The sequence below is a fragment of the Platichthys flesus genome, chromosome 9 (assembly GCF_949316205.1).
Source record: "Platichthys flesus chromosome 9, fPlaFle2.1, whole genome shotgun sequence".
Lineage (NCBI taxonomy): Eukaryota > Metazoa > Chordata > Actinopteri > Pleuronectiformes > Pleuronectidae > Platichthys > Platichthys flesus.
Window position 1 is genome coordinate 10,062,708 of NC_084953.1, and position 19,378 is coordinate 10,082,085.

The 19,378-nt window shown below is 46.4% G+C and overlaps 1 protein-coding gene across 1 annotated transcript in view; it reads right to left on the reverse strand.

Moving 5' to 3' along the window:
• LOC133960753 (ephrin type-B receptor 3-like) overlaps window positions 1–19,378 on the reverse strand; it is a 63,244-nt gene that overhangs the window by 23,872 nt on the left and 19,994 nt on the right. Inside the window, exons 2-3 of the mRNA XM_062395586.1 lie at window positions 7,459–7,523; window positions 2,291–2,963 (exon numbers count right to left, since the gene is read on the reverse strand). Coding sequence (XP_062251570.1) covers window positions 2,291–2,963; window positions 7,459–7,523 — 738 coding nt within the window. The remainder of the gene's footprint in view (window positions 1–2,290; window positions 2,964–7,458; window positions 7,524–19,378) is intronic.

A 19,378-nucleotide genomic window follows, 5' to 3' on the forward strand; every position in this document is an offset into this window, starting at 1 on the left:
AGCTCCGAGTGTATTTGTTCTTCCCCCATTAATCAGAGTCATCACACCACTGACTAACAGGAAGTGCCGCCTGATGAGCAGATAAGAAACGACCTCGAGTCTTTTGCCAGGTGAGAGAACATTCTCTTTGATTTGGAATCGTGACCAGCGCCGGGTTCATTGAAGTTCGACCCAGCGCAAAGTAAACTACAAGCACTTTCTCATCCCCCAGGGGGCGAGAGTGTTGGTTTTCAACACGCTGGCCCCGACGGAAGTTGTCGAGGGAGCACTCCCATTGAAACAGTCAATTTTTTTTTTTTAGCAGGGATGAACATGCTGATCAATCACTTCCAGCGAGTAAAGGGGTCATCCTCCTCCTCCTTTCATCCATTTTCTCCTCAGAGGAGCGAGAGAGACAAGGGTGTGGAGGAAAAGGGAGGGAGAGGTGGAAGAGGTGGAGGCATAGAAAATGCTAATCCTGCCTGCCTGCCTGCCCCCACCACCACCACCACCATCACCACCCTACCCCACTCCCCTGTGTCTTATCCTCTCATGCAGAACATAGAGCTTAAGGAAGTGATTAGAATGAATGCTGAAATTGGAAAGTGTGGAGCATGGCGAAAAAGAAGTAAAGAATATTGGGAGTGAAAAATGTGCAGAAAAACGAGTGGAGGGGCTAAAAAAAGAGAGGCTTATTGATTAATATTAATGCAGACATGCTCACTGTAACTCTGCAGGCGTATGCGAGAGAGGCACAGCCTTCAGATTAGGAGGGAGAGGTAAAGACTACAGCGCCGAGAGAAAGGGAGAACAGCCATGGTGGAGCTGGAGGACGTACCGCACATCGGAACGAGGACAGGAGAGAAGAGCAAGGAAGGAGAGACGGCCGAAGGGATGATGGGAAAGGAGGGTGGAGTAAAACAGTTGGAGAGGCGACCAGAGGAGAGGTGGCGTGAGAAGAAGAAAAGAGAGGGAGATTTTATCCCGTGTGGTTTCAACTTTGATTAGAGAACGCTTTATCAGGGCCCAGTGGACAGGGCTTTAACCTTGAGCTGCCGAGAGCAAACAAATGAGTTTTGAGCCTCATGCTGTACGCCACGCCGTGCTTTATATTTACCAGGCTCCTTTTTCTCACATTCAAACATGGTCTCCCTCGAAAAGGTGAACACGCAGTCGATAGCCAGGGACAGACAAAAAGCTGCCTGAGTGGAGTATCCGCCCACTCTCTGCCTGATCGCCGGTACGAGTGCTGAACAAAAGGTCTTCCCGGGGCTCATCCCTCTCTGCTATAAAAAGTGGAATGAGCCCTCTGAACCGAGGATGATGTGTGAACTGTACCCGGGATGCATATGCGCAGACACCTCGCTATGAACCCCGCTGATCAATAACCTTGTCAGCTCCGCTCTCTCTCTCTCTCTCTCTGCTGCCTCCATTTGACCTACGCACCCGAGCTTAATTTTTACGCCCCCATATCCCTCAACACACACACACATTTTCCATTTATCCTACCCTCTCCTCCCGCTGTCACCTGCACTCCATTTCAGGCGTGACCTGGTGTTCATATTCACCTTGCTCTCAACCTCCGTGAACCCGTTATGTTTCCCATCAGACCTGAAAGGATCGTAGGGCCTCCCGGCTCTAATAAACAGACAACCTCCCATGCATATCCATTTATTTAGTGATCAGCTGCCAGGCAATGCTGAGGTCAGGCGCGTGAATGGCTGCCTGATGACAGCATCATCTACTGTGCATTATTCTACCTTGTAGTCGTTGGATCAATGTGTCGGAGAATACAATGCAAATAAATGGCTCATAATAAAGTGGCAGCAGGGCAATCTCGTGATAGAGACTGTAATCTGTAGCCACAACAACACAGATTAAATCTCTCCAACAAACGGTGTGTCCCCAGCAGTCATGTGTCCAGATGAAGCGTCCTTCAGCGAGACCCTGACCTCCTGCTTCTCCCTCGTTGGGATTCGCTCCGCATCGAGGCATCAGAGACGGTGTGACTCAAATGCAAATGCAACTTTTTTTCGCTGCAGTTATAATGTCATACATTATTGATCGCCTTAGGGACCCACCCCCCCCCAACCTCACCATCATCTTTTCAAGAGGGTAAGACTGCAGCATAACCTGTTAGGTAGAATTTACATAGGTACGTTGACTCTGGGCCAGTCCAGCAGCTGACGTAAGACTTAAGCCGTGTGTACGGTGTAGTATGACACTCTAAACCCTAGATTAATCTGCCATTGCAAACAATGAATAACGAAATGCTGGATTGACCTCGAAAGTCTGTTGTGAAAACACTCACCTTGACATTGGGTTTCCTTTAATGATGGTTCAAAACCAGATGAGCAGGTGCAGGCTCCGACAGGAACCATCCACTCCCCGTCACCGTTGCAGTAAAGCTTCAGTGGCACGGACACCTCAAGGGCGTTGGGGACACAAGTTCCTGGCGCAATGACCAAGGACGTCGCCTCAGCCCCAGTTGCCGTCTCTGGGAACACGGCAAAGTTGGCAATTGTGGTGGAGCACTTCTTATAAAACACCCTCACTGAGATGAGTGACATGCAAGCACCAAGGTCCTGGAAGGCCAAGTAGAACCCGGCTTTGGACAGAGGCCCGAAACTTCGGATTTTAGTGTTTACCCGTCCTGACTCGAGCATGGAGAAGCTCTCATCTGGGGCAATAGTGTCCACCTTCACATAAGGGTTCTCCATCCAGAAAGGGCTGGTGGCTGTGGCCGAGTCTGAGTCGGACTCATAGTAGAAGAGGTTGAAGGTCTCTTTGCAGGAGCCGGGGATGTTGGGGATGCTGTTGCAATCACGCACGGTGAACTTCATCTCGACATACACACGCAGCACATCCTTCCGGGGGATGAAGTCACTGCGTAGCCAGTTATTCTGGTTCGCCTCACGTACATTGCACACTTGGTACGTCCTGATGGGGTTCATGGCATCATCATAGCCACTTACTTCTTCCCACTGTGAAAGAGAGAATAAGAGGAACATGGTTAGAAGCTGTTTATCTCTGACAGTTTCTGGCATTGTACTTTCTCCCATCTCTTTACACCTTGCCTTAAAGGTTGAAGAGATACAGTACACTCAGTCAAATTACATCGATTAAAGTAGGTGCGTATGTTTGGACCAAGAAGCAAAGAAGCAACTGGACTCTTTCTCTTGGATTATTGTGTATTTTCAATTAGTTTCTCTTGCGCTTGCCATGCTAGGCATTTTATCTCTGGTGAGTGTAGCGAGAAGCAGGGACAAGGACTGCAAATTCATCACAATTACAGCAGCCTGTCACCCCCTCACCACAGAGCCACCACAGCATGTTTACCTCATATCTGTTTGGAAGTAGCAGCCACACTGCTTCACAACCAATTACGCTTCAATTACAGAGCAATGATCGCCACGTCCTCTAATAAAGACGGAGAAAAGGCGCCGGTTAACCTTCATGCTTTTCTGTTTTTACACCCCTCCACGCCTTTCACTGTTACCTAGAGGGTGAATTACTCAGGATGAAATGGGATTAGATCTTCTAAACTTTGATTACCAGCCTCATTAAATGAGCGAAAGCAAACGAGACTGGAAAGACTTGCTGTAATCTAATGAATTTTTCTATTGCAAATGAAAACGCCGCGATTAAATCGTTTGTGCATTTGTGCATGTGTGCTGGGGGAACTGCTCCCCTCTCCTATTACGCAAAGTGCATTTATGTTTTCTTAGCTAAGCCAAGGGCTGGTAAGTTTATTTGCATAGCACATTACACATGCAGAAGCAAATCAAGGTGATTTCCATATGGCATGGCAAGGCATTAAAGCATTTAGAAGACAATGAGGGGGAGAAACTCCAATAGAACAAAATAAAACAAGGTAGAGGAATAAAACATTTTGGCTCAGATTTAGCATGATACTTTAACCCATTGTACTTGCTACATAAATGCATGAGAGTGAACCTGTGGATGGCAATTCCCTTTGCTCCAAGACACATCTATAACAAAATGTCCATGGTTGCACCCTTGTGACCAAAGTTTGCCTCTGAACATTTGACTGTCTCGAAACTCTGGCATAAAGGCACCAATTTGTTCTCCAGAGCAAGTTGTTTCCATCTGAGCTCAGAACATCTTAATTAAGGCTGTGATATGGATGTGGTGGAGACAAGGCTATTAATCCAAGACCCTGGAGGCCATGAGGGAGAGAGCGAGAATGGGCGTAGCTCAGTCGTGGCATTAAAGCGATGTCCCGACGAGAGCGAGAGCAAAGGGAGGAAGCGGCCGCGGGGAATCGATAATCACCAGGCAGGTCAATGGGATGGCTAAAAGCATGAGGTGTCGATGGGTATTTAGTTCAGTGTAATAAATCACCTTCTGCGAAAGAGCATGCGGCCAAGTGTTTGTGGGTGTATGTTTGAGGTTGTGTGCGTTTGTTTAAGCACTGTGTCTGCATGAGCGCGCATTTTCTATGCATGTTTGTTTAAAAGTGTTTTCGGTGAGACGACCTCTCAGTGAGACACACACCAGTGGCCAAACCCCTGAATGCCTGCTTACCAAGGCTGAATGTATTAAGCAGGTCATGTGAAAAAGGTTCCTTGGTGTTTCTAATAACCTAACCTAGGAACAGGCTCTCTCAGACCTACTCTAGATTTTTTGATATCTCTTCTTATTCAAGGTGAACATTAAGCTACTAAACTAGAACAATTGGCTTTAAGCATTAGCTGAAACAGTGTTTGTTCCAGATGTGAATGTGCAGATGTTGGGATAAATGTAAGGGCATTTCAAGCTTATTCATCACATGTTTTAGCATGCTAGGGGTCTGTGAAGGAGACGGAGACACACTAACAATAGTCATTACCTCCACGAGCTGAAAAATTTGTATATTGTTATTAGGGTTTGGTTTGTGGAAAACCCTGAGTGTGGGCCCTGTTATAAAGTGGAATTCCCCCTTGATATCCCATCTGTTTTGTAACACAAATGATACCGTGTATGAACAAACACACAATACGGAGACATGTAGCGAAAACTCAAAATAAGCAACAACAGCATCCCTGATCGAGATACGTGCGGACTTGCACTCACGCACACACTTAAACACCGGCATGACTGACGCACAAACGCTACAGGCTATCCAGACGAATGCAGACAGTGAGACGGAGAAATGCACATACCTGAGTGCAGACACATAGGGGGGGTATATGACAGAATACATGTGAACACATGTAAACACAGAGAAATGTTGTAATGAGGTATGTGAAGACACTGTCTTGGAAGGTTCAATACGTACGGGACCATATTTTACCAGTTATAACTGTATCATTTATGTGTGTCTGCAAACTATTACACGGTGGGGGAAAAAAATATTGATTTTCTCCTGCTTTTCCTCGGGCCTCTTTCTGTCCCAGCCACACACAGACCGATCTTTGCTGCAAAGCAGGAGTACCTGCTATTCATCAGCAAACTCTGATAGGCTAAGCACAGGATCAACTTAAAAAGGATCAGACTTGGAAAGCTGCAGTCGACGTGGCTGCTCGATCTGTGAGACTCAAAATGTGGATCATATTATACAATTCACAGTTTATGCTGCTCGTCCAGCTCTGCACCAATCACTGACCCCTGTTCATCCCTTTTCGCCCCCTCTAGCCCACTCCACAATTTTACACCTAGCCATGAGCTTAGACTCTTTGACTGAAACACTAGTGGTAGCTAAAACTGTCAAAGAGTGTCCAAGTCTTTTCTCTTCACCACACCTGCTAACAACATTTTTTGTTCTCAACCTACACAAGTGTGTTAACACTCTCTTACCCTCCCACAGGCAACTCAGCTGAGTTTTGGATCCAATTCTGAATGTCTTTTAAAGCTGGGGCTCCGCATCTAGTTCTACGAGAGTATGAAGAACGCCAGTGATAACTGACTTCATGTTTTTACAGCTTTTTACCTCTTTTAAAAAACAACCAAAACCATTTTCCTGTCGACACTAGACAGATGCAGATATGACGCAATCGATGTCCTCCATTTCACCGTCTGACCTCATTGGCATTTTGATCTTGTCTTGTTCTCTTGTTCGCTGTCTCTCCCTCTCTCGCTTCATGAAAATGTGTCTGGATTTTACTTAATCTCAGTCCCTCTGCTCTCCCCCTCCCCCTTGCTTGGTATGTCACAGTGTTTGTCCTCTCAGCCACTGTACCCGCTCTTCTCAAACACTTGTCACCCGTAACGAAAACAGGCTGTGCTGTTTCCGTAAGCGAGACTGCAAAAGCTTACAAATAAACAGGCGTACAATACGGTGTTCACCGAACCAGAGAAGGGGGGAAGATAACCCAGGGACACACACACACCGTCTGTGGTACATTTTGTTTGCAGGACAAAAAAACAAAAAAGCTTGTGAGGAATTCATCCCCCTTCGGTTGGTGATGTGGGAAATCTGAAGTGCAAAAGGCTCTTCACTGTATCATCTTTTGAAAAGAAGCATCTGTTGCGGGTTTGATTGGAAAAGAAACAGGGAGGCGGGTTTTTCCCGTTTCTATGCCCTTCTGCATGGGAGCAGTGGGAGCAGTGGGAGCATTGCTGCAGCATTGTAGCTTAACGAGGGGGAGGGGGACGGAGGGAGGCAAAAGAAGATGGACAGATAGGAGGAGGGAAGGAGGAAGGGGAGAGAGGAGAGAGGGGGCATGACAGGCTGCGAGGGGGTTCGTCCTGCTGATTGTTGCAGCTGATGTGGTTAGTGTGTCTGGCTTCATTAGTGCTTAGTTACTTGGAAGCAAAGGAAGAGGAGAATAAGGAGGGCGGGTGACTTCCAACAGCTGGGGCGGAATCTTCTCGGCAAGTGCATCGGGGTAAAAACTAAATGTAAGAAAAATTGGGGCCCACCTTTCAAAACACAAGGGCCAAGTCAGAGGGCCGCACAAAGGCGAGGGGAGGAGTGCTGGCGGTCTTTGAAGTGGAGCTGAGGAGGGGTCAAGACTCTTTCTGCTCCTCTTTAGCCCATTGTGGAGACCACATGGGAAAGCAAGGGGAGGCTGTCACTGGCACTTTGTGTGTGGTAGATTTGGATGCCTCCGTGTGCAATAGGTCAACGGCAGGAAATATTTCTGTCCTTAAAAGGGTGCTTCACGAGGAAACTGACGCTTCTCACATGTTTTGAGTGCAATGGGGCGAGAGGAAAAGGAACATCTGCGACTGTGTGGGTCGGTGAAATTGGATTGCCGCGTATCTTATTCTCCTCGCTAAAAGGCGCATCCTGTTAAATCACTTCCTGTAGAGTGACTTGCTGATGAAGGTGTACACGACTACACAACCTCAAAGAGGCAAGCAGGCGCACTGCATAGAGAGGCACAAATGTGCACATGTAGAGTCACAGCTACAGGCACGTGTGCAACACAAAATTAAATTCACAAATCCTATTTCTTTTTCTCTATTGACTAATGAATTGGACCCGATCTTCATAAACTCACAAGTACACAAACGTTGGGCTTGTAAACTTACCCCAGTCTCAGGGTGTGCAGTCCAGGCTAATTCTGTGGTGGCCCACTTCGTGTCCATCAGCGTCTCTGTGAACGGAAGCAGAGAGAAGAGGACCAGGTTAGACAAAGAGCAACAGGGAAACAGAGGAGATCAATCGAACGGGATAGTTTTACAACAAAGTCATAAAACTTGTAAAATGGTTAAAGGGACAGATAAGAGGCTCCGACTGAAGTTGTTCCCAGATAACTGGGTGAATAACTCGGAAAGCGAAGGGCTTAGAGCGATATTCCATTCAATTAGACAAAGAGGTACTATATGTGTGAGTGTGTGTGTGGACGACCGGAAGAACCCAGAGACAGTGGGGGAGCGGGACAGGGATCTAGGTGGGCGATCTGTGAGGTATTGTGTGACATTTTATTGTGGCTCCTCATCTGGCTAATTAGATGGCTATTAGACATTTGCTTTTATACAGTGGAGAGGAAGTAACGCAGAGTCTTGCTGAGAAGCAGTTCCGCTTCCCACAGGGCGCTCTGACAAACACACACACACACACACAGACACACACACACACACACGCAGTGAGCAACAGATTGTAAAACTCCAAAAGATATACAACCCAACAGAAGGTTTTAATGGAGAGGGGGGTAATAAAGTTGGGTATAACAAGAGAGGTGCTCTTGAGCGGGACAAAGGTCATTACGCTTGAGCTGATTTCACTTTCAATCAATACATGAATGCATACAAGTACACCCTCTAAGTGTATTTGTACACTTACAGTATCTCGGGAGACACACTGAGGAATTCACACACTCACAGACACACAAAATGGTGGAAAGGGATCTCTCCTGCAATTTCCCTTCTCTCCTCCCCGGCTTTCCACTCTATCGTTTCTTCTGGTAAAAGATGCCGGGTTTGTGAGAGCAGAGAAGGAAGACTGTAAATGTCGAGTCTTTTACTACCTTGCGCTCAAGGCGCAGTGTGCAGCCACCTTATTATCTCGACCGCCGTGCTGTTCTACAAGATAGTAAAAGATGATGAAATGGAAATGGCAGGAAGGCCGCTTCTACTGTCCCTTGTCATGAAGGTGTTTCAGTTTTTCCTGCCTCGGTTGCAGGGAATGAAGCTGAAGACGTCCTTCAACTTCCACTTCCCCATCCAACCACCATCTCCCGGTTTTTCCCTATATCTCTCTGTTTATTTCCTCTTTGTATATATATATATATATATATATATATATATATATATATATATTTATTTTGTGCTGGGTAAGCTGACAGGAAAAGGCACCTGGGAGTAAATAAAAAAGCACAACCCCAGGATTTCACCATACCCTCTCCATATGCCTGCTGCCTTCACGAGCACCAGCGGTGACAAACCCAAACACCCTGGAACTATGTCTGGAGTTCTGTGTAGCTCTGTAGAGACGGGAGGTTCCTACAACTGGGATTTCCCACTGAATTCTGCCCCCGCATGCTTTGAGTGACAGTGTCGCTGACATGCCTATGTGCCTATTACGCTGGCAAAAGAAATATGACTTCTAAGAGGCTTCCAGCCAAAGGGAGATATCTTCCCATACACCAAAAAAAAACATGCAATCACATTGCAAATGTAGCTTTGGCTTGTTCCCCTCAGGCATAATGGTCTGGAAGCTTCAGTACGAGCCAGTTCATGCAGTAAGGGCCGTCTCTCTGGGAGTGGCTGTGGGAACTGTAGTGAATACCACGCACTGGCAGCACAAGGTCAAATCTGGCTCACAACCTTTGTCACAAACAATTTTCTCTCTCTCTCTCTCTCTCTCTCTCTCCCTCTCTCTCTCTCTCTATCCAGCCGGGCTCCAACGCTTTCAAACAAATCCTGAATGCTTTTAGCTGAGCGCGTTGTCTTTGCAACCAGGCGCAATGATTGAGCCACATTCGTCAACTTGAGCAAATAGAGGTCGACTGGTGTTTTTCATCTCAGAAACTGTGTCAGTGCACGTTACCAGCAGGATTTCCCCTGACTCACACCATGACAGTGTGTGATTTGGGACCTGTTACTGTCGGCCACGCAGGTAGCTAAGCCAGTGTGGTGGAAATGACACACCTCCGCTGTGCAGGGTGTTTATTATTATGACTGCGCCTTGTGTGTGGCACAAAGGCTTGTCATTAGAGCTGACCTTGCTGAATATGGCAACATGGTGAAACACAAAGACAAACAGGGGGGAGTCAAAAAGAGTGGTGGCTGGGAGAGAGAGAGAAAGAGAGAGAGAGCGAGAGAAAGAACGAGAGATATGCAAAACACAATCGCACACACAGACACACACCTGTTCGAACTGAGTCAATGGGGTTTGTTAGGTGGATCATTCGGGAGTGCATGAGCGGCAGTAACCCTCCCATCTGGATGCTTCTGCATTGTCTAACCTGACCAGGTCTGCACTCTCTCTCTCTCTGTGTGTGTGTGTGTGTGTGTGTGTGTGTGTGTGTGTTTGGTGCTAAGCCCTGTATTGTGCCCAAAGTGGAGCACCAATCCTGAGTCAATGGGCCAAAGCAAAAGCACTGAGTGACCCCAGCCTAACCCGGACACTCCCTCTCTGTCAGTGTGTGTGCATGTTGGTGGCTGTTGTGATTTGTTTTCTGCACAGTATGTGTGTGTGTGTGTGTGTGTGTGTGTGTGTGTGTGTGTGTGTGTGTGTGCGTGTGTGAGAGAGAGAGAGTGAATAACATATCAGGAAGTGGAAGCACACTAGAATATTCATGACTGACACCTGCACAGTCACAGAAAACACACACCCTCTCAAAAAGGCCAAACAAAACAAACCAGAAAGCAGCGTTCACTGTTCTGTGTTAAGATAAGAAGTGTGGTAAAGAAAATGCCTCTTTCTGAGGCCGACACCTTTGAAATCTTCTAAGACCACGCTGCTGGCAATTTTCCTAATGGACCCGGCTGAGAGAAAGAAAGAAGAGAAACTGTCAGAAAGGAAACCAGAAGGACGAGTTGAGGGACAAACAGCCAAAGTGAGGCTGTAAGACCTGTGCTAAGAAAGGGCTGTTTGACTTTTAGCTCTTTCAGTTTTACAGAAGTTTTTTTTTTTTATTAATCTTGGCTGTGTAAAATGAGGAATAGAGGTTGTTGTTTGGCCAGAAAAGGGCCAAACGGGGTAAAGAGGTGAATCTACTGATGAGGAACACACACAGTGGGGAGAGTGAGGCCTGCAGCCGTGGGAGGTAGAAGCTCAAGGCTCTTTAATCCATCTTCCTCACGTGCACTCTCCCTTTTCTAATCCTCACTTTCAATCCATCTCATCAATCCTGTGAACTGATGGATCAAATCTCCTGTTTTTCTATTTATCCCCCCTCTCTGACTACTTTCCATTTCTTGCCCGTACAGGAAGTGTTGGGTCTGATCCCTTCTTCTTTCTCTCCACTCTTCCTTTCCCTGACAATCTCTATATCTGTACGCTCTGTGATGGATGTGACGTGCCGAGCGCAGGGGAATGTTTTTCAACCTCCTGCCGCTCACGACCACTATTCAATTAGCGAGACACTGTTGGAGCAACCTGAGGACTGCTTTGGTAAAGTGTTATTTATGATGGAGGTCAAATGCCCCCGGGATAAACGTAACAAATACGAGGAAAAAGAAATGGCAGCGACATTATTTTCCTCTGTGCGCTGATTGTGTGAGAAAAAATTGAAGAAATACAAACAGGGCTTTGGGGGGGTTAGATGACAAGCAAGGGAAAAGTACATGCACACACACATATGCACGCGCAAAAGCCAACCCCGACATTCTAATCCCATAATGACAGGGCAGGCCTAATAACAGGGGAGGGCACAGAAGCATTCGTCCCTACGGCCGCATCCCATTCGCAGACACACACACACACACACACACACACACACACACACACACACACACACACACACACATACAGAGTTACAAGCCTCTTAAAATATTTCTTTGTTCAAACAAGTAGACTTCTTTAAAGAAAGAAAAAAACGAGAGAGGGGCCGGAGAGGAAAAGGAGAAGAAAGGCTATTATTGAGAGAGAGAGGAATGTGTAGTTGTTTCACAGGGGCCAAGTCCCCGGGGTCACACGGAGCAGACAGGTGAGGGATTTAGCTTCGGTGCTATGCCGCAACTTCTCGGAGCTTTTTTAGCGTCGTCTTTTGTTGGCGTGACGCCGCACGATGACAACTGAGAGATTACCTGACCGAACCCTGGGGGGGGGGGGGGGGCTGAGAGCGAATTTCTGTCTCGACAACCCCGGGAGAAAAAAGGTTGTTCCAGACATGTTAACTGTTTTTGTTGACATTATCCCGTTTAGCAGTATTTCCTGATCATAACAAAATGGCTGCTGCATTAATGAAACATGACGACAGCAGGATTTTGTTTTCAGTCGTAGAAAATTAGGGAAAAAAAGGAAAAAATTCCCTTCCCTTGAAAATCCTTCTCTTCGGGGCTTCTCCACCAGTTAATTATCTTCTCCGAGTTGCCCTTTTGTTGTGTCCCCTCTACAGTCAAACACAACGAGCACATGGCAACCCGGCATGGGGGCAGCCACTCCATTAAAACACTATGCCGCCTGGTTGCCAAACACTTGAGCCTGTGTTTAGCCACAGAAACGGTGAAATGTGTCAACACTGGGAGTGAGGACCCCCACGCTCGAGTTATTAGCGCCATTAGCCTGATTGCTTTGTGCGCTATCTTTGTTGGCTCCGCTTTTGTCATCCGGTGTGAAGCAGGGCCACAGAGAGAGAGAGAGAGAGAGAGAGAGAGAGAGAGGGGAAGAGAGACACGGGCAAAAAGAGAGCAGGAGGAGAGATGCCATTGAAATTCAAATAGTCCGGGCAGCCTTTTTGCCTTTGTGCGGGGGCCAGAGTGCGATGATTAGGAGAAGTCCCCCTCCATTTTGCGGCGAGACCCCCCCCCCCCCGGCACCCACACACACAAACACTCGCAGTCACGGTAATTGGTTTGTGCGACATGGACGGGCCAAGGAGGTGATTCCTCCCAGGAATTTCCGAAACGGACTCTCCTCCCATGACAACCGCCCCACCACCCACACCTCCACCCAATCAACACACACACACACACTGCAAACACTCACTGTCAGTCATCCCACAATGGCTGTCACACACGCTGTTGGTCCCGTGTGTGTGTGTATGTGTATGTGTGTGTTTGGGTTTCTGTCCGTGTGTGTGTGTGTGTTTGCTAACAGGGTTACGACTTGGATGCCTCGCAAAACACGCCACCTTCCTCCATCTCTCCACCTTGTTCCCCCCCCACACACACACACACTCGTTCCCTCTCACTCTCAGCCTAACTCTAGTTTCATCTCTCCCTGAGGGGGGGGAGTCTAATGAACGCTCGTCTTTGCCCTCATGCATGTGTCACTGGGCCCCTGGCCTCAATTATTTTTCCCTCGTCAGAAGATACCTTGGGGCCGAGTACTATTTGGGTTGTAAGAACGTGCCACTTTTCTTCTTCTTCTTCTTCTTCTTTTCCTCTCTTCCTGTCTGCGTGGCCCGTCGTGTCTGTCGAGGCAGCTTCTGACGGGCAGCTCCTACCTCGACGATGCCGGGTCTTTGAGATAAATAAACAAACGCAAACACAACACGGTTCTTTTCTGTCGGAGGCTTTTGAGGCTGCGGAGCCGAGCAAAGAAGCAAATGTCGGCGAAATGTGGGGAAAGAAGAGCTTTGATCGCAGCCGGGGAAGTATGGAGGACCATACATGACATAAGTAAAAATAAATAAATAAATAAATGTATAAATAAATACAGAAATAAATAAATAAATGAATAAATAAAAATGGAAATAAATAAATAAATACAGAAATAAATAAATAAATATGTTAATACCAAAAGAAATGTCAAAAGAAATGTCTTAAATATATTTTAACATTTATTTTTTCCCTGATACATTTCCTTTGCATTTGCAGTGTCCTTATGCTAATGAGAAAGGCGGGCCTAACCGCAGTCTCATGCAGGATTGGTCACAGGAGTGTAATGATCCAGCCCTACTACTTCTGCCTTTCAATGCTGGTGTCCAGTAGCTGTTTGCAGCGTTGAGCCAGTTCACACTTAAAATGAACTAGTTCAAGTTCAGAGGGTTAGTTAAGGTTATTTTTTATTGGGATGATTTAGGTGTCAGTAGTCCTGACTGTGAGCGTCACGTCTCGTGTTGTACTGAGCACAAGGAGCGAGCCGAGAGGAGGAAACAGAAACTCCAGCTCGGTACAAACCACCTGCAGCTTCTGCTGTGATCATGAAGCCGCTGATCTCTGAGCAGATGTGACCAGAGAAACTCTGTGTTTCCACTGTTCCACAGAGTCACTAACTGGCTGTTGCACGGTGAAGAGCTCAAGTCTCAGTCACTGCCCGTGTCTCTGAGCGAGTGTGTGGCACAGCGCAGGGGCTGTGTGTGTGTGTAGCTCAGTTGACCAATCCTGCTCGAGACTGAGGTTAGGCCCGCCTTTCTCATTCGCATAAGGACACTGAAATCGAAAAATAAAAGTTGGAATAAATGTGGAAATAAATAAATAAATATGGAAATAAATGCAGAATTAAATAAATCAATGTCTTAAACTTATTTCCACATTTATTTATTTATTTCCACTTTTATTGCAACTTTTATTTATTTCCACATTTATTTATTTCCACATTTCAGTGTCCTTATGCTAATGAGAAAGGCGGGCCTAACCTCAGTCTCGAGCAGGATTGGTCAACTGAGCTACACACACACACACAGCCCCTGCGCTCCGTCACACACTCGCTCAGAGACACGGGCAGTGACTGAGACTTGATCTCTTCACCGTGCAACAGCCAGTTAGTGACTCTGTGGAACAGTGGAAACAGTGGAAACACAGAGCTTCTCTGGTCCCATCTGCTCAGAGATCAGCGGCTTCATGATCACAGCAGAGGCGGCAGGTGATTTGTAACGAGCTGGAGTTTCTGTTTCCTCCTCCTCTCGGCTCGCTCCTTGTGCTCATTACAACACGAGACGTGACGCTCACAGTCAGGACTACTGACACCTAAATCATCCAAATAAAAAATAACCTTAACTAACCCTCTGAACTTGAACTAGTTCATTTTAAGTGTGAACTGGCTCAACGCTGCAAACAGCTACTGGACACCAGCATTGAAAGGCAGAAGTAGTAGGGCTGGATCATTACACTCCTGTGACCAATCCTGCATGAGACTGCGGTTAGGCCCGCCTTTCTCATTAGCATAAGGACACTGCAAATGCAAAGGAAATGTATCAGGGAAAAAATAAATGTTAAAATATATTTAAGACATTTCTTTTGACATTTCTTTTGGTATTAACATATTTATTTATTTATTTCTGTATTTATTTATTTATTTCCATTTTTATTTATTCATTTATTTATTTATTTCTGTATTTATTTATACATTTATTTATTTATTTATTTTTACTTATGTCATGTATGGTCCTCCATAGGGAAGGAAGTAACCGGTTTGAACGTATATCTGTGGCTTCAATTTAAAGAATTGATTTCTGTGAGAAAGAATGTGTTATATTCATTTGGTTATTTTTGTCGTTTCAATTGTTTTCCATGACTTCTTGGCTGGACTGAAACAAAGACCCACCACCACTTTAAAACCAGCAATCAGTTTTAATGTTGTGGCTGACTTATGTGTGTGTGTGTGTGTGTGTTTGTGTGTTCGTGTGCGTGTCAGCGGCAACCAAGCCAAAGAGGATAGTGGCTTTTTTCAAGGGCTCGTGAAGTCTAGTCTAGTTCCTGTTCTGCCGAGGGAAAGGACCTCTTTGTCTTTTACCCCCCCCCCCTCTTTTCTCTCATCTCTCTCTCTCTCTCTCTCTGCCCCCCTCCCTCTCCCCTTCTCTCACTAACTCTCGTAATTATAAAGAACAGAGGATCTGACGAACAGGTAGCCCTTAGGGCAGCCGTCTACAAAACCAGGTGTGCCTCTATGATTGTGTGTGTGAATACATGTGCGTCAGAATGTGTGTGTGTGTCTGTGTGTGTATGTATGTGTGTGTGTGCGTGCATGCTAGTGTGCGTGTGTGTGCTCTTTAGAAGCTGATGCGTGTGTCGGTTGATAAGTTTGAGTGATGGTACATGTGTTTGAGTCATCTGAGGTATGAGTGATTGTGAGTGGTTGAAACAGAAGCTGCTGTTTGCCTCATTGCATTGTCCCTGTGGCTTTGAACACGGTGTCTCACAGGACTAGTTGTTCGAACATTGGCCTCTTACAAATTGAGGTTTGATTATTGTTTTCCATGCACTTGACTGCAGATGAAAACCTAATGTGAGCGCTTTCAAAGTAAATGTGAAAAATTGGACACTACAACTACGGATCCTCATGCAGGATATTTTAGCTTAATTTTTGCACAGCGTGAGGAAGTGAAGACATGATGTCCATCTTTATATCCACAAAGCATTTCTCTCACTCCTTGTTTGTGTGTAGCATGTCTGTACGTGTGTGTGTGTGTGAATGTGCACAATCTCTTCCTTCTTTTGCCTCAACTTCATTGTTAACCCCCCCAACCCCTCACACCGCCCATAGACAGGGCAGCCACAGCCGTGTGCATTGTCCCATTAATGGCTCTGTGCTCGGTCGCTACTGAATAAGTCGCAGCCTCTTTATCAACAGTAGTAACAATATAACGCACAAACACACACACACACACACACACACACACACACAGATACGTTCACAGCTGGGGCGAGCCATTAGCGCTTGTTTTATCGGCTACTTGCTCTCTGACACAAGCACTTTAGGTCGTCTCTAAAATCCAATTCTGGAAAGCTTCAATGGGAATCCTCGATAGTGTGGGTGTCTGCATTTCATCAGGAGTGCCATCCTCACCCCCCCCCCCCCCCCTGTACCTGCACCTTCGTCCAATCAGCAAACTTTTGCCATTATTCACGTGTCAATGGAAATTGGCCGAGACATGCACTTCTTAGCTCGCAGCCAGCTGATGCGGTGGCTTTGAACCTGCAATCTTCTAAGGTACCACCTCATCTCCCGACTTGTTCAAGCTAGACACGACATTTTGCTCTTAGAAGAGAATGCGCAAGCTTTTGTTCACTGTGCATGTCATTCCACATTTATCATTATGTCGCTCCCTGCCCCTTTCATATGTACTTATCTTCCTGTGTGTGTGTTTGTGTGTGTGTGTGTGTGTGTGTGTTCAGCTCCCACAAGACTGCTGATGCCAAGTTCCGTGACTTAATAACAGAGTTCTGGGCTTTTGTCTAAGAAAACCTGACCACCTTCTTCTTGTTTTTCACCCGTGCCTCCCAGTGATGACGTGATGACTGAACCATTCCTCTCCGGGAGTCATCCTAGCCCATGCTGATTTACGGCACACAGATCTAATTATGGTTGCCGGTTCTTTAGCTCACCTCTCGCTGGAAACTACGTGTGGGACAAACATTTTTACACTGACATCATCTGCAAGGGAAATATAACTTTGACAATGAATGAGTGGATTGTCAACGAAAGCCTCCTCCTCTGATTTGAGATTTTTTTAATGAGGTTGCAAATGGTCCTCGAATAAATGAGATCTGAGTAATAATCTAACAAGGATGGTTTTTACTGTGGGAATCATTTTAGAAGGATCGGTGTCACGTTCATCGCGTGCACATGACTTCGGATAGGTCATGTTCCTCATTTGCAAATGATTATGTTAAGGCCATCGGGTCTGTCTGTGTTTAACCACCTCCAGGAAGTGGGCACGGGACCGGGTTCCTGCAGGGACACAGAGTGTTTACATCACCTAACATGGAAACTCTTGCCTCAAAATTTACCATAAATGAAGCACCTTTTCACTCGCAGGCCTTCCTGGACATGTTCCACACCCCTCTCTCTCTCTTTCTCTCTCTCTCTCTCTCTCTCTCTATGTTGTTCAACATTTCATAATTCAGCCTGGGTTTGGATTATTTCTTTTTCTCCTCTGGTGAAATTCAACATCAAACACTGACAGTAAACACTGTTTGAGTATACCGCTGCAGTCATGAATTAGATAGCTGAATCCAAGCGTGGGGCTGACTTGTGCGGCGAGCGCCTGGTGCGTGAGACGCCGAGGTGCCACCGTCTGATTTCCAGGCGAATGACTCAGCCAACTGCGACTGAAAAATGCAAACAGGCGAGGAAGGAGCAGGTTTGCCTCCCCCCCCCCCCCCCCCCCCGAGGATCTGCATATGGAAATACAGATCTCTATAGTCGTGTTTTTGTGTGTGTGTGTACTTTTGTATTAGTCAGAGGGAGAAAGGAAGCGAGACACCGTAATTTGGCTGTCTGCTTGTGAGCGTGCGTGTGTGTGTGACTGCAGCTGTTTATTTCTTTCCTGTTCACCTCACGCTCCCTGGGGGACAGCAGTACCTGGAGTATGATTCATATTTAAAGCACGATACAGTGTAACTGCAACCTCGGCAGGCCGTGATTGATTTACTGGGCTGGCACGCAGATAATGGCCAACAACTAGGCACCTGAGACACCAAACACACATGAGCACACGCTGCCGCACATTTCAAATTTCCATAAAGAGATTTCTTTGACACGTATCAAAATAACAAGCAGGCAACACACAGCTCCGCCATTCGCTAGCTTTCAACGACACTGGTTTCTAACATATACTGTAAAAGCTGCGCTCCCTGTCTTCTATACCGGCAGGTTTTCACCACAGCATTTCTTTGGCATGCAGGGTTTCAAAGTCTTGCTCAAGGGCACGTCAGTAGAAAGAAGTGAAGAAATGCAGGGTGCACTGTTCTGCAGACAGCGGAGTCCACTAGCCTATATAAGGATATTTCTCCTGACAGACTAGTTTGCAGGCGGTTTTCCGTTTTAGCTCCATTTCAATGCAACCAGAGTCCGGTGGAAATTCTGCCAACACGATGAATCAATCCTCACATCTTTCTAAAACAGATACACGTCTCTCTCTCTCTCTCTCTCTCTCTCTCTCTCTCTCTCTCTCTCTCTCTCTCTCTCTCTCTCTCTCTCTCTCTCTCCCTCTCCCTCTCCCTCTCCCTCTCTCTATCTCCTATTGCATGTACTTTGGCATTTATTTAAGGCTCGCGACTGATGTTCAACAATTGCCTCATTATATGTTCATCTACAAAGTGAGGGACATGAAAGGGGGGCAGCGGAGTAATTTGCCTAATGAGATAAAGCCGTGTCGATATTCTTTGATTTGTTGCTTTGTCCGGTCAAACCTGCAGACTCCTCGGCCGACTCCTCGGCGGATGTGGCCAATGAACAAGTCGCTCACACGCCCGATAGGGATCGTGTGAGGTGGCCGCAGACGCCAATGAATATGAAGTACCTCAAAGGTCAAATGAGAAGATGGAGAGACGGATTATGATTCAATTAATCCGGTAATAATCCTCATTCTTATTCAACAGCACCACTTAAATGATAGGGAGAGGTAGAAATCCATGCAAATACACACAGAGGTATCTATCTATCTATCTATCTATCTATCTATCTATCTTTCTATCTGGGTATTAGTGGTGCAGGCTAACATTGTGACAAGTCAGGCCTAACTAACCCCATCCACATCACATTCAGCCCATCAAGTCTGCCAATGGGTTTTTGGCAGCTCCTTTTATTTTACCTACTTCAACCCACTCCCCCGTCACATTCTGTGTCCTGTGGAAGAGAGAGACTTCTCAGGAGAGCGGCCTCGGAGTCCACACAAATTGGAACTTCACGGGATTGAACTTCCAAGGTCAGCGTGTGTCAATTAACGGACTGTTAAACTGTCCTCTATTTGTTGAGCAATGGTGTGTCAACAAATGAATGAGTAACAAGCGGCATCCAAACAATAACATGATATGTGCCAACTGCCTGATGCAGCCACGGCACAAAGGAAACAGCTATTGAATATGGGTTTTATTTGTCGAGATAAGCAAGGGAGAGCGGAGGAGAGAAAGAGTGAGGGAGCAGGATTCCCAGCTTTGGGTGTGGCAGTCGTTC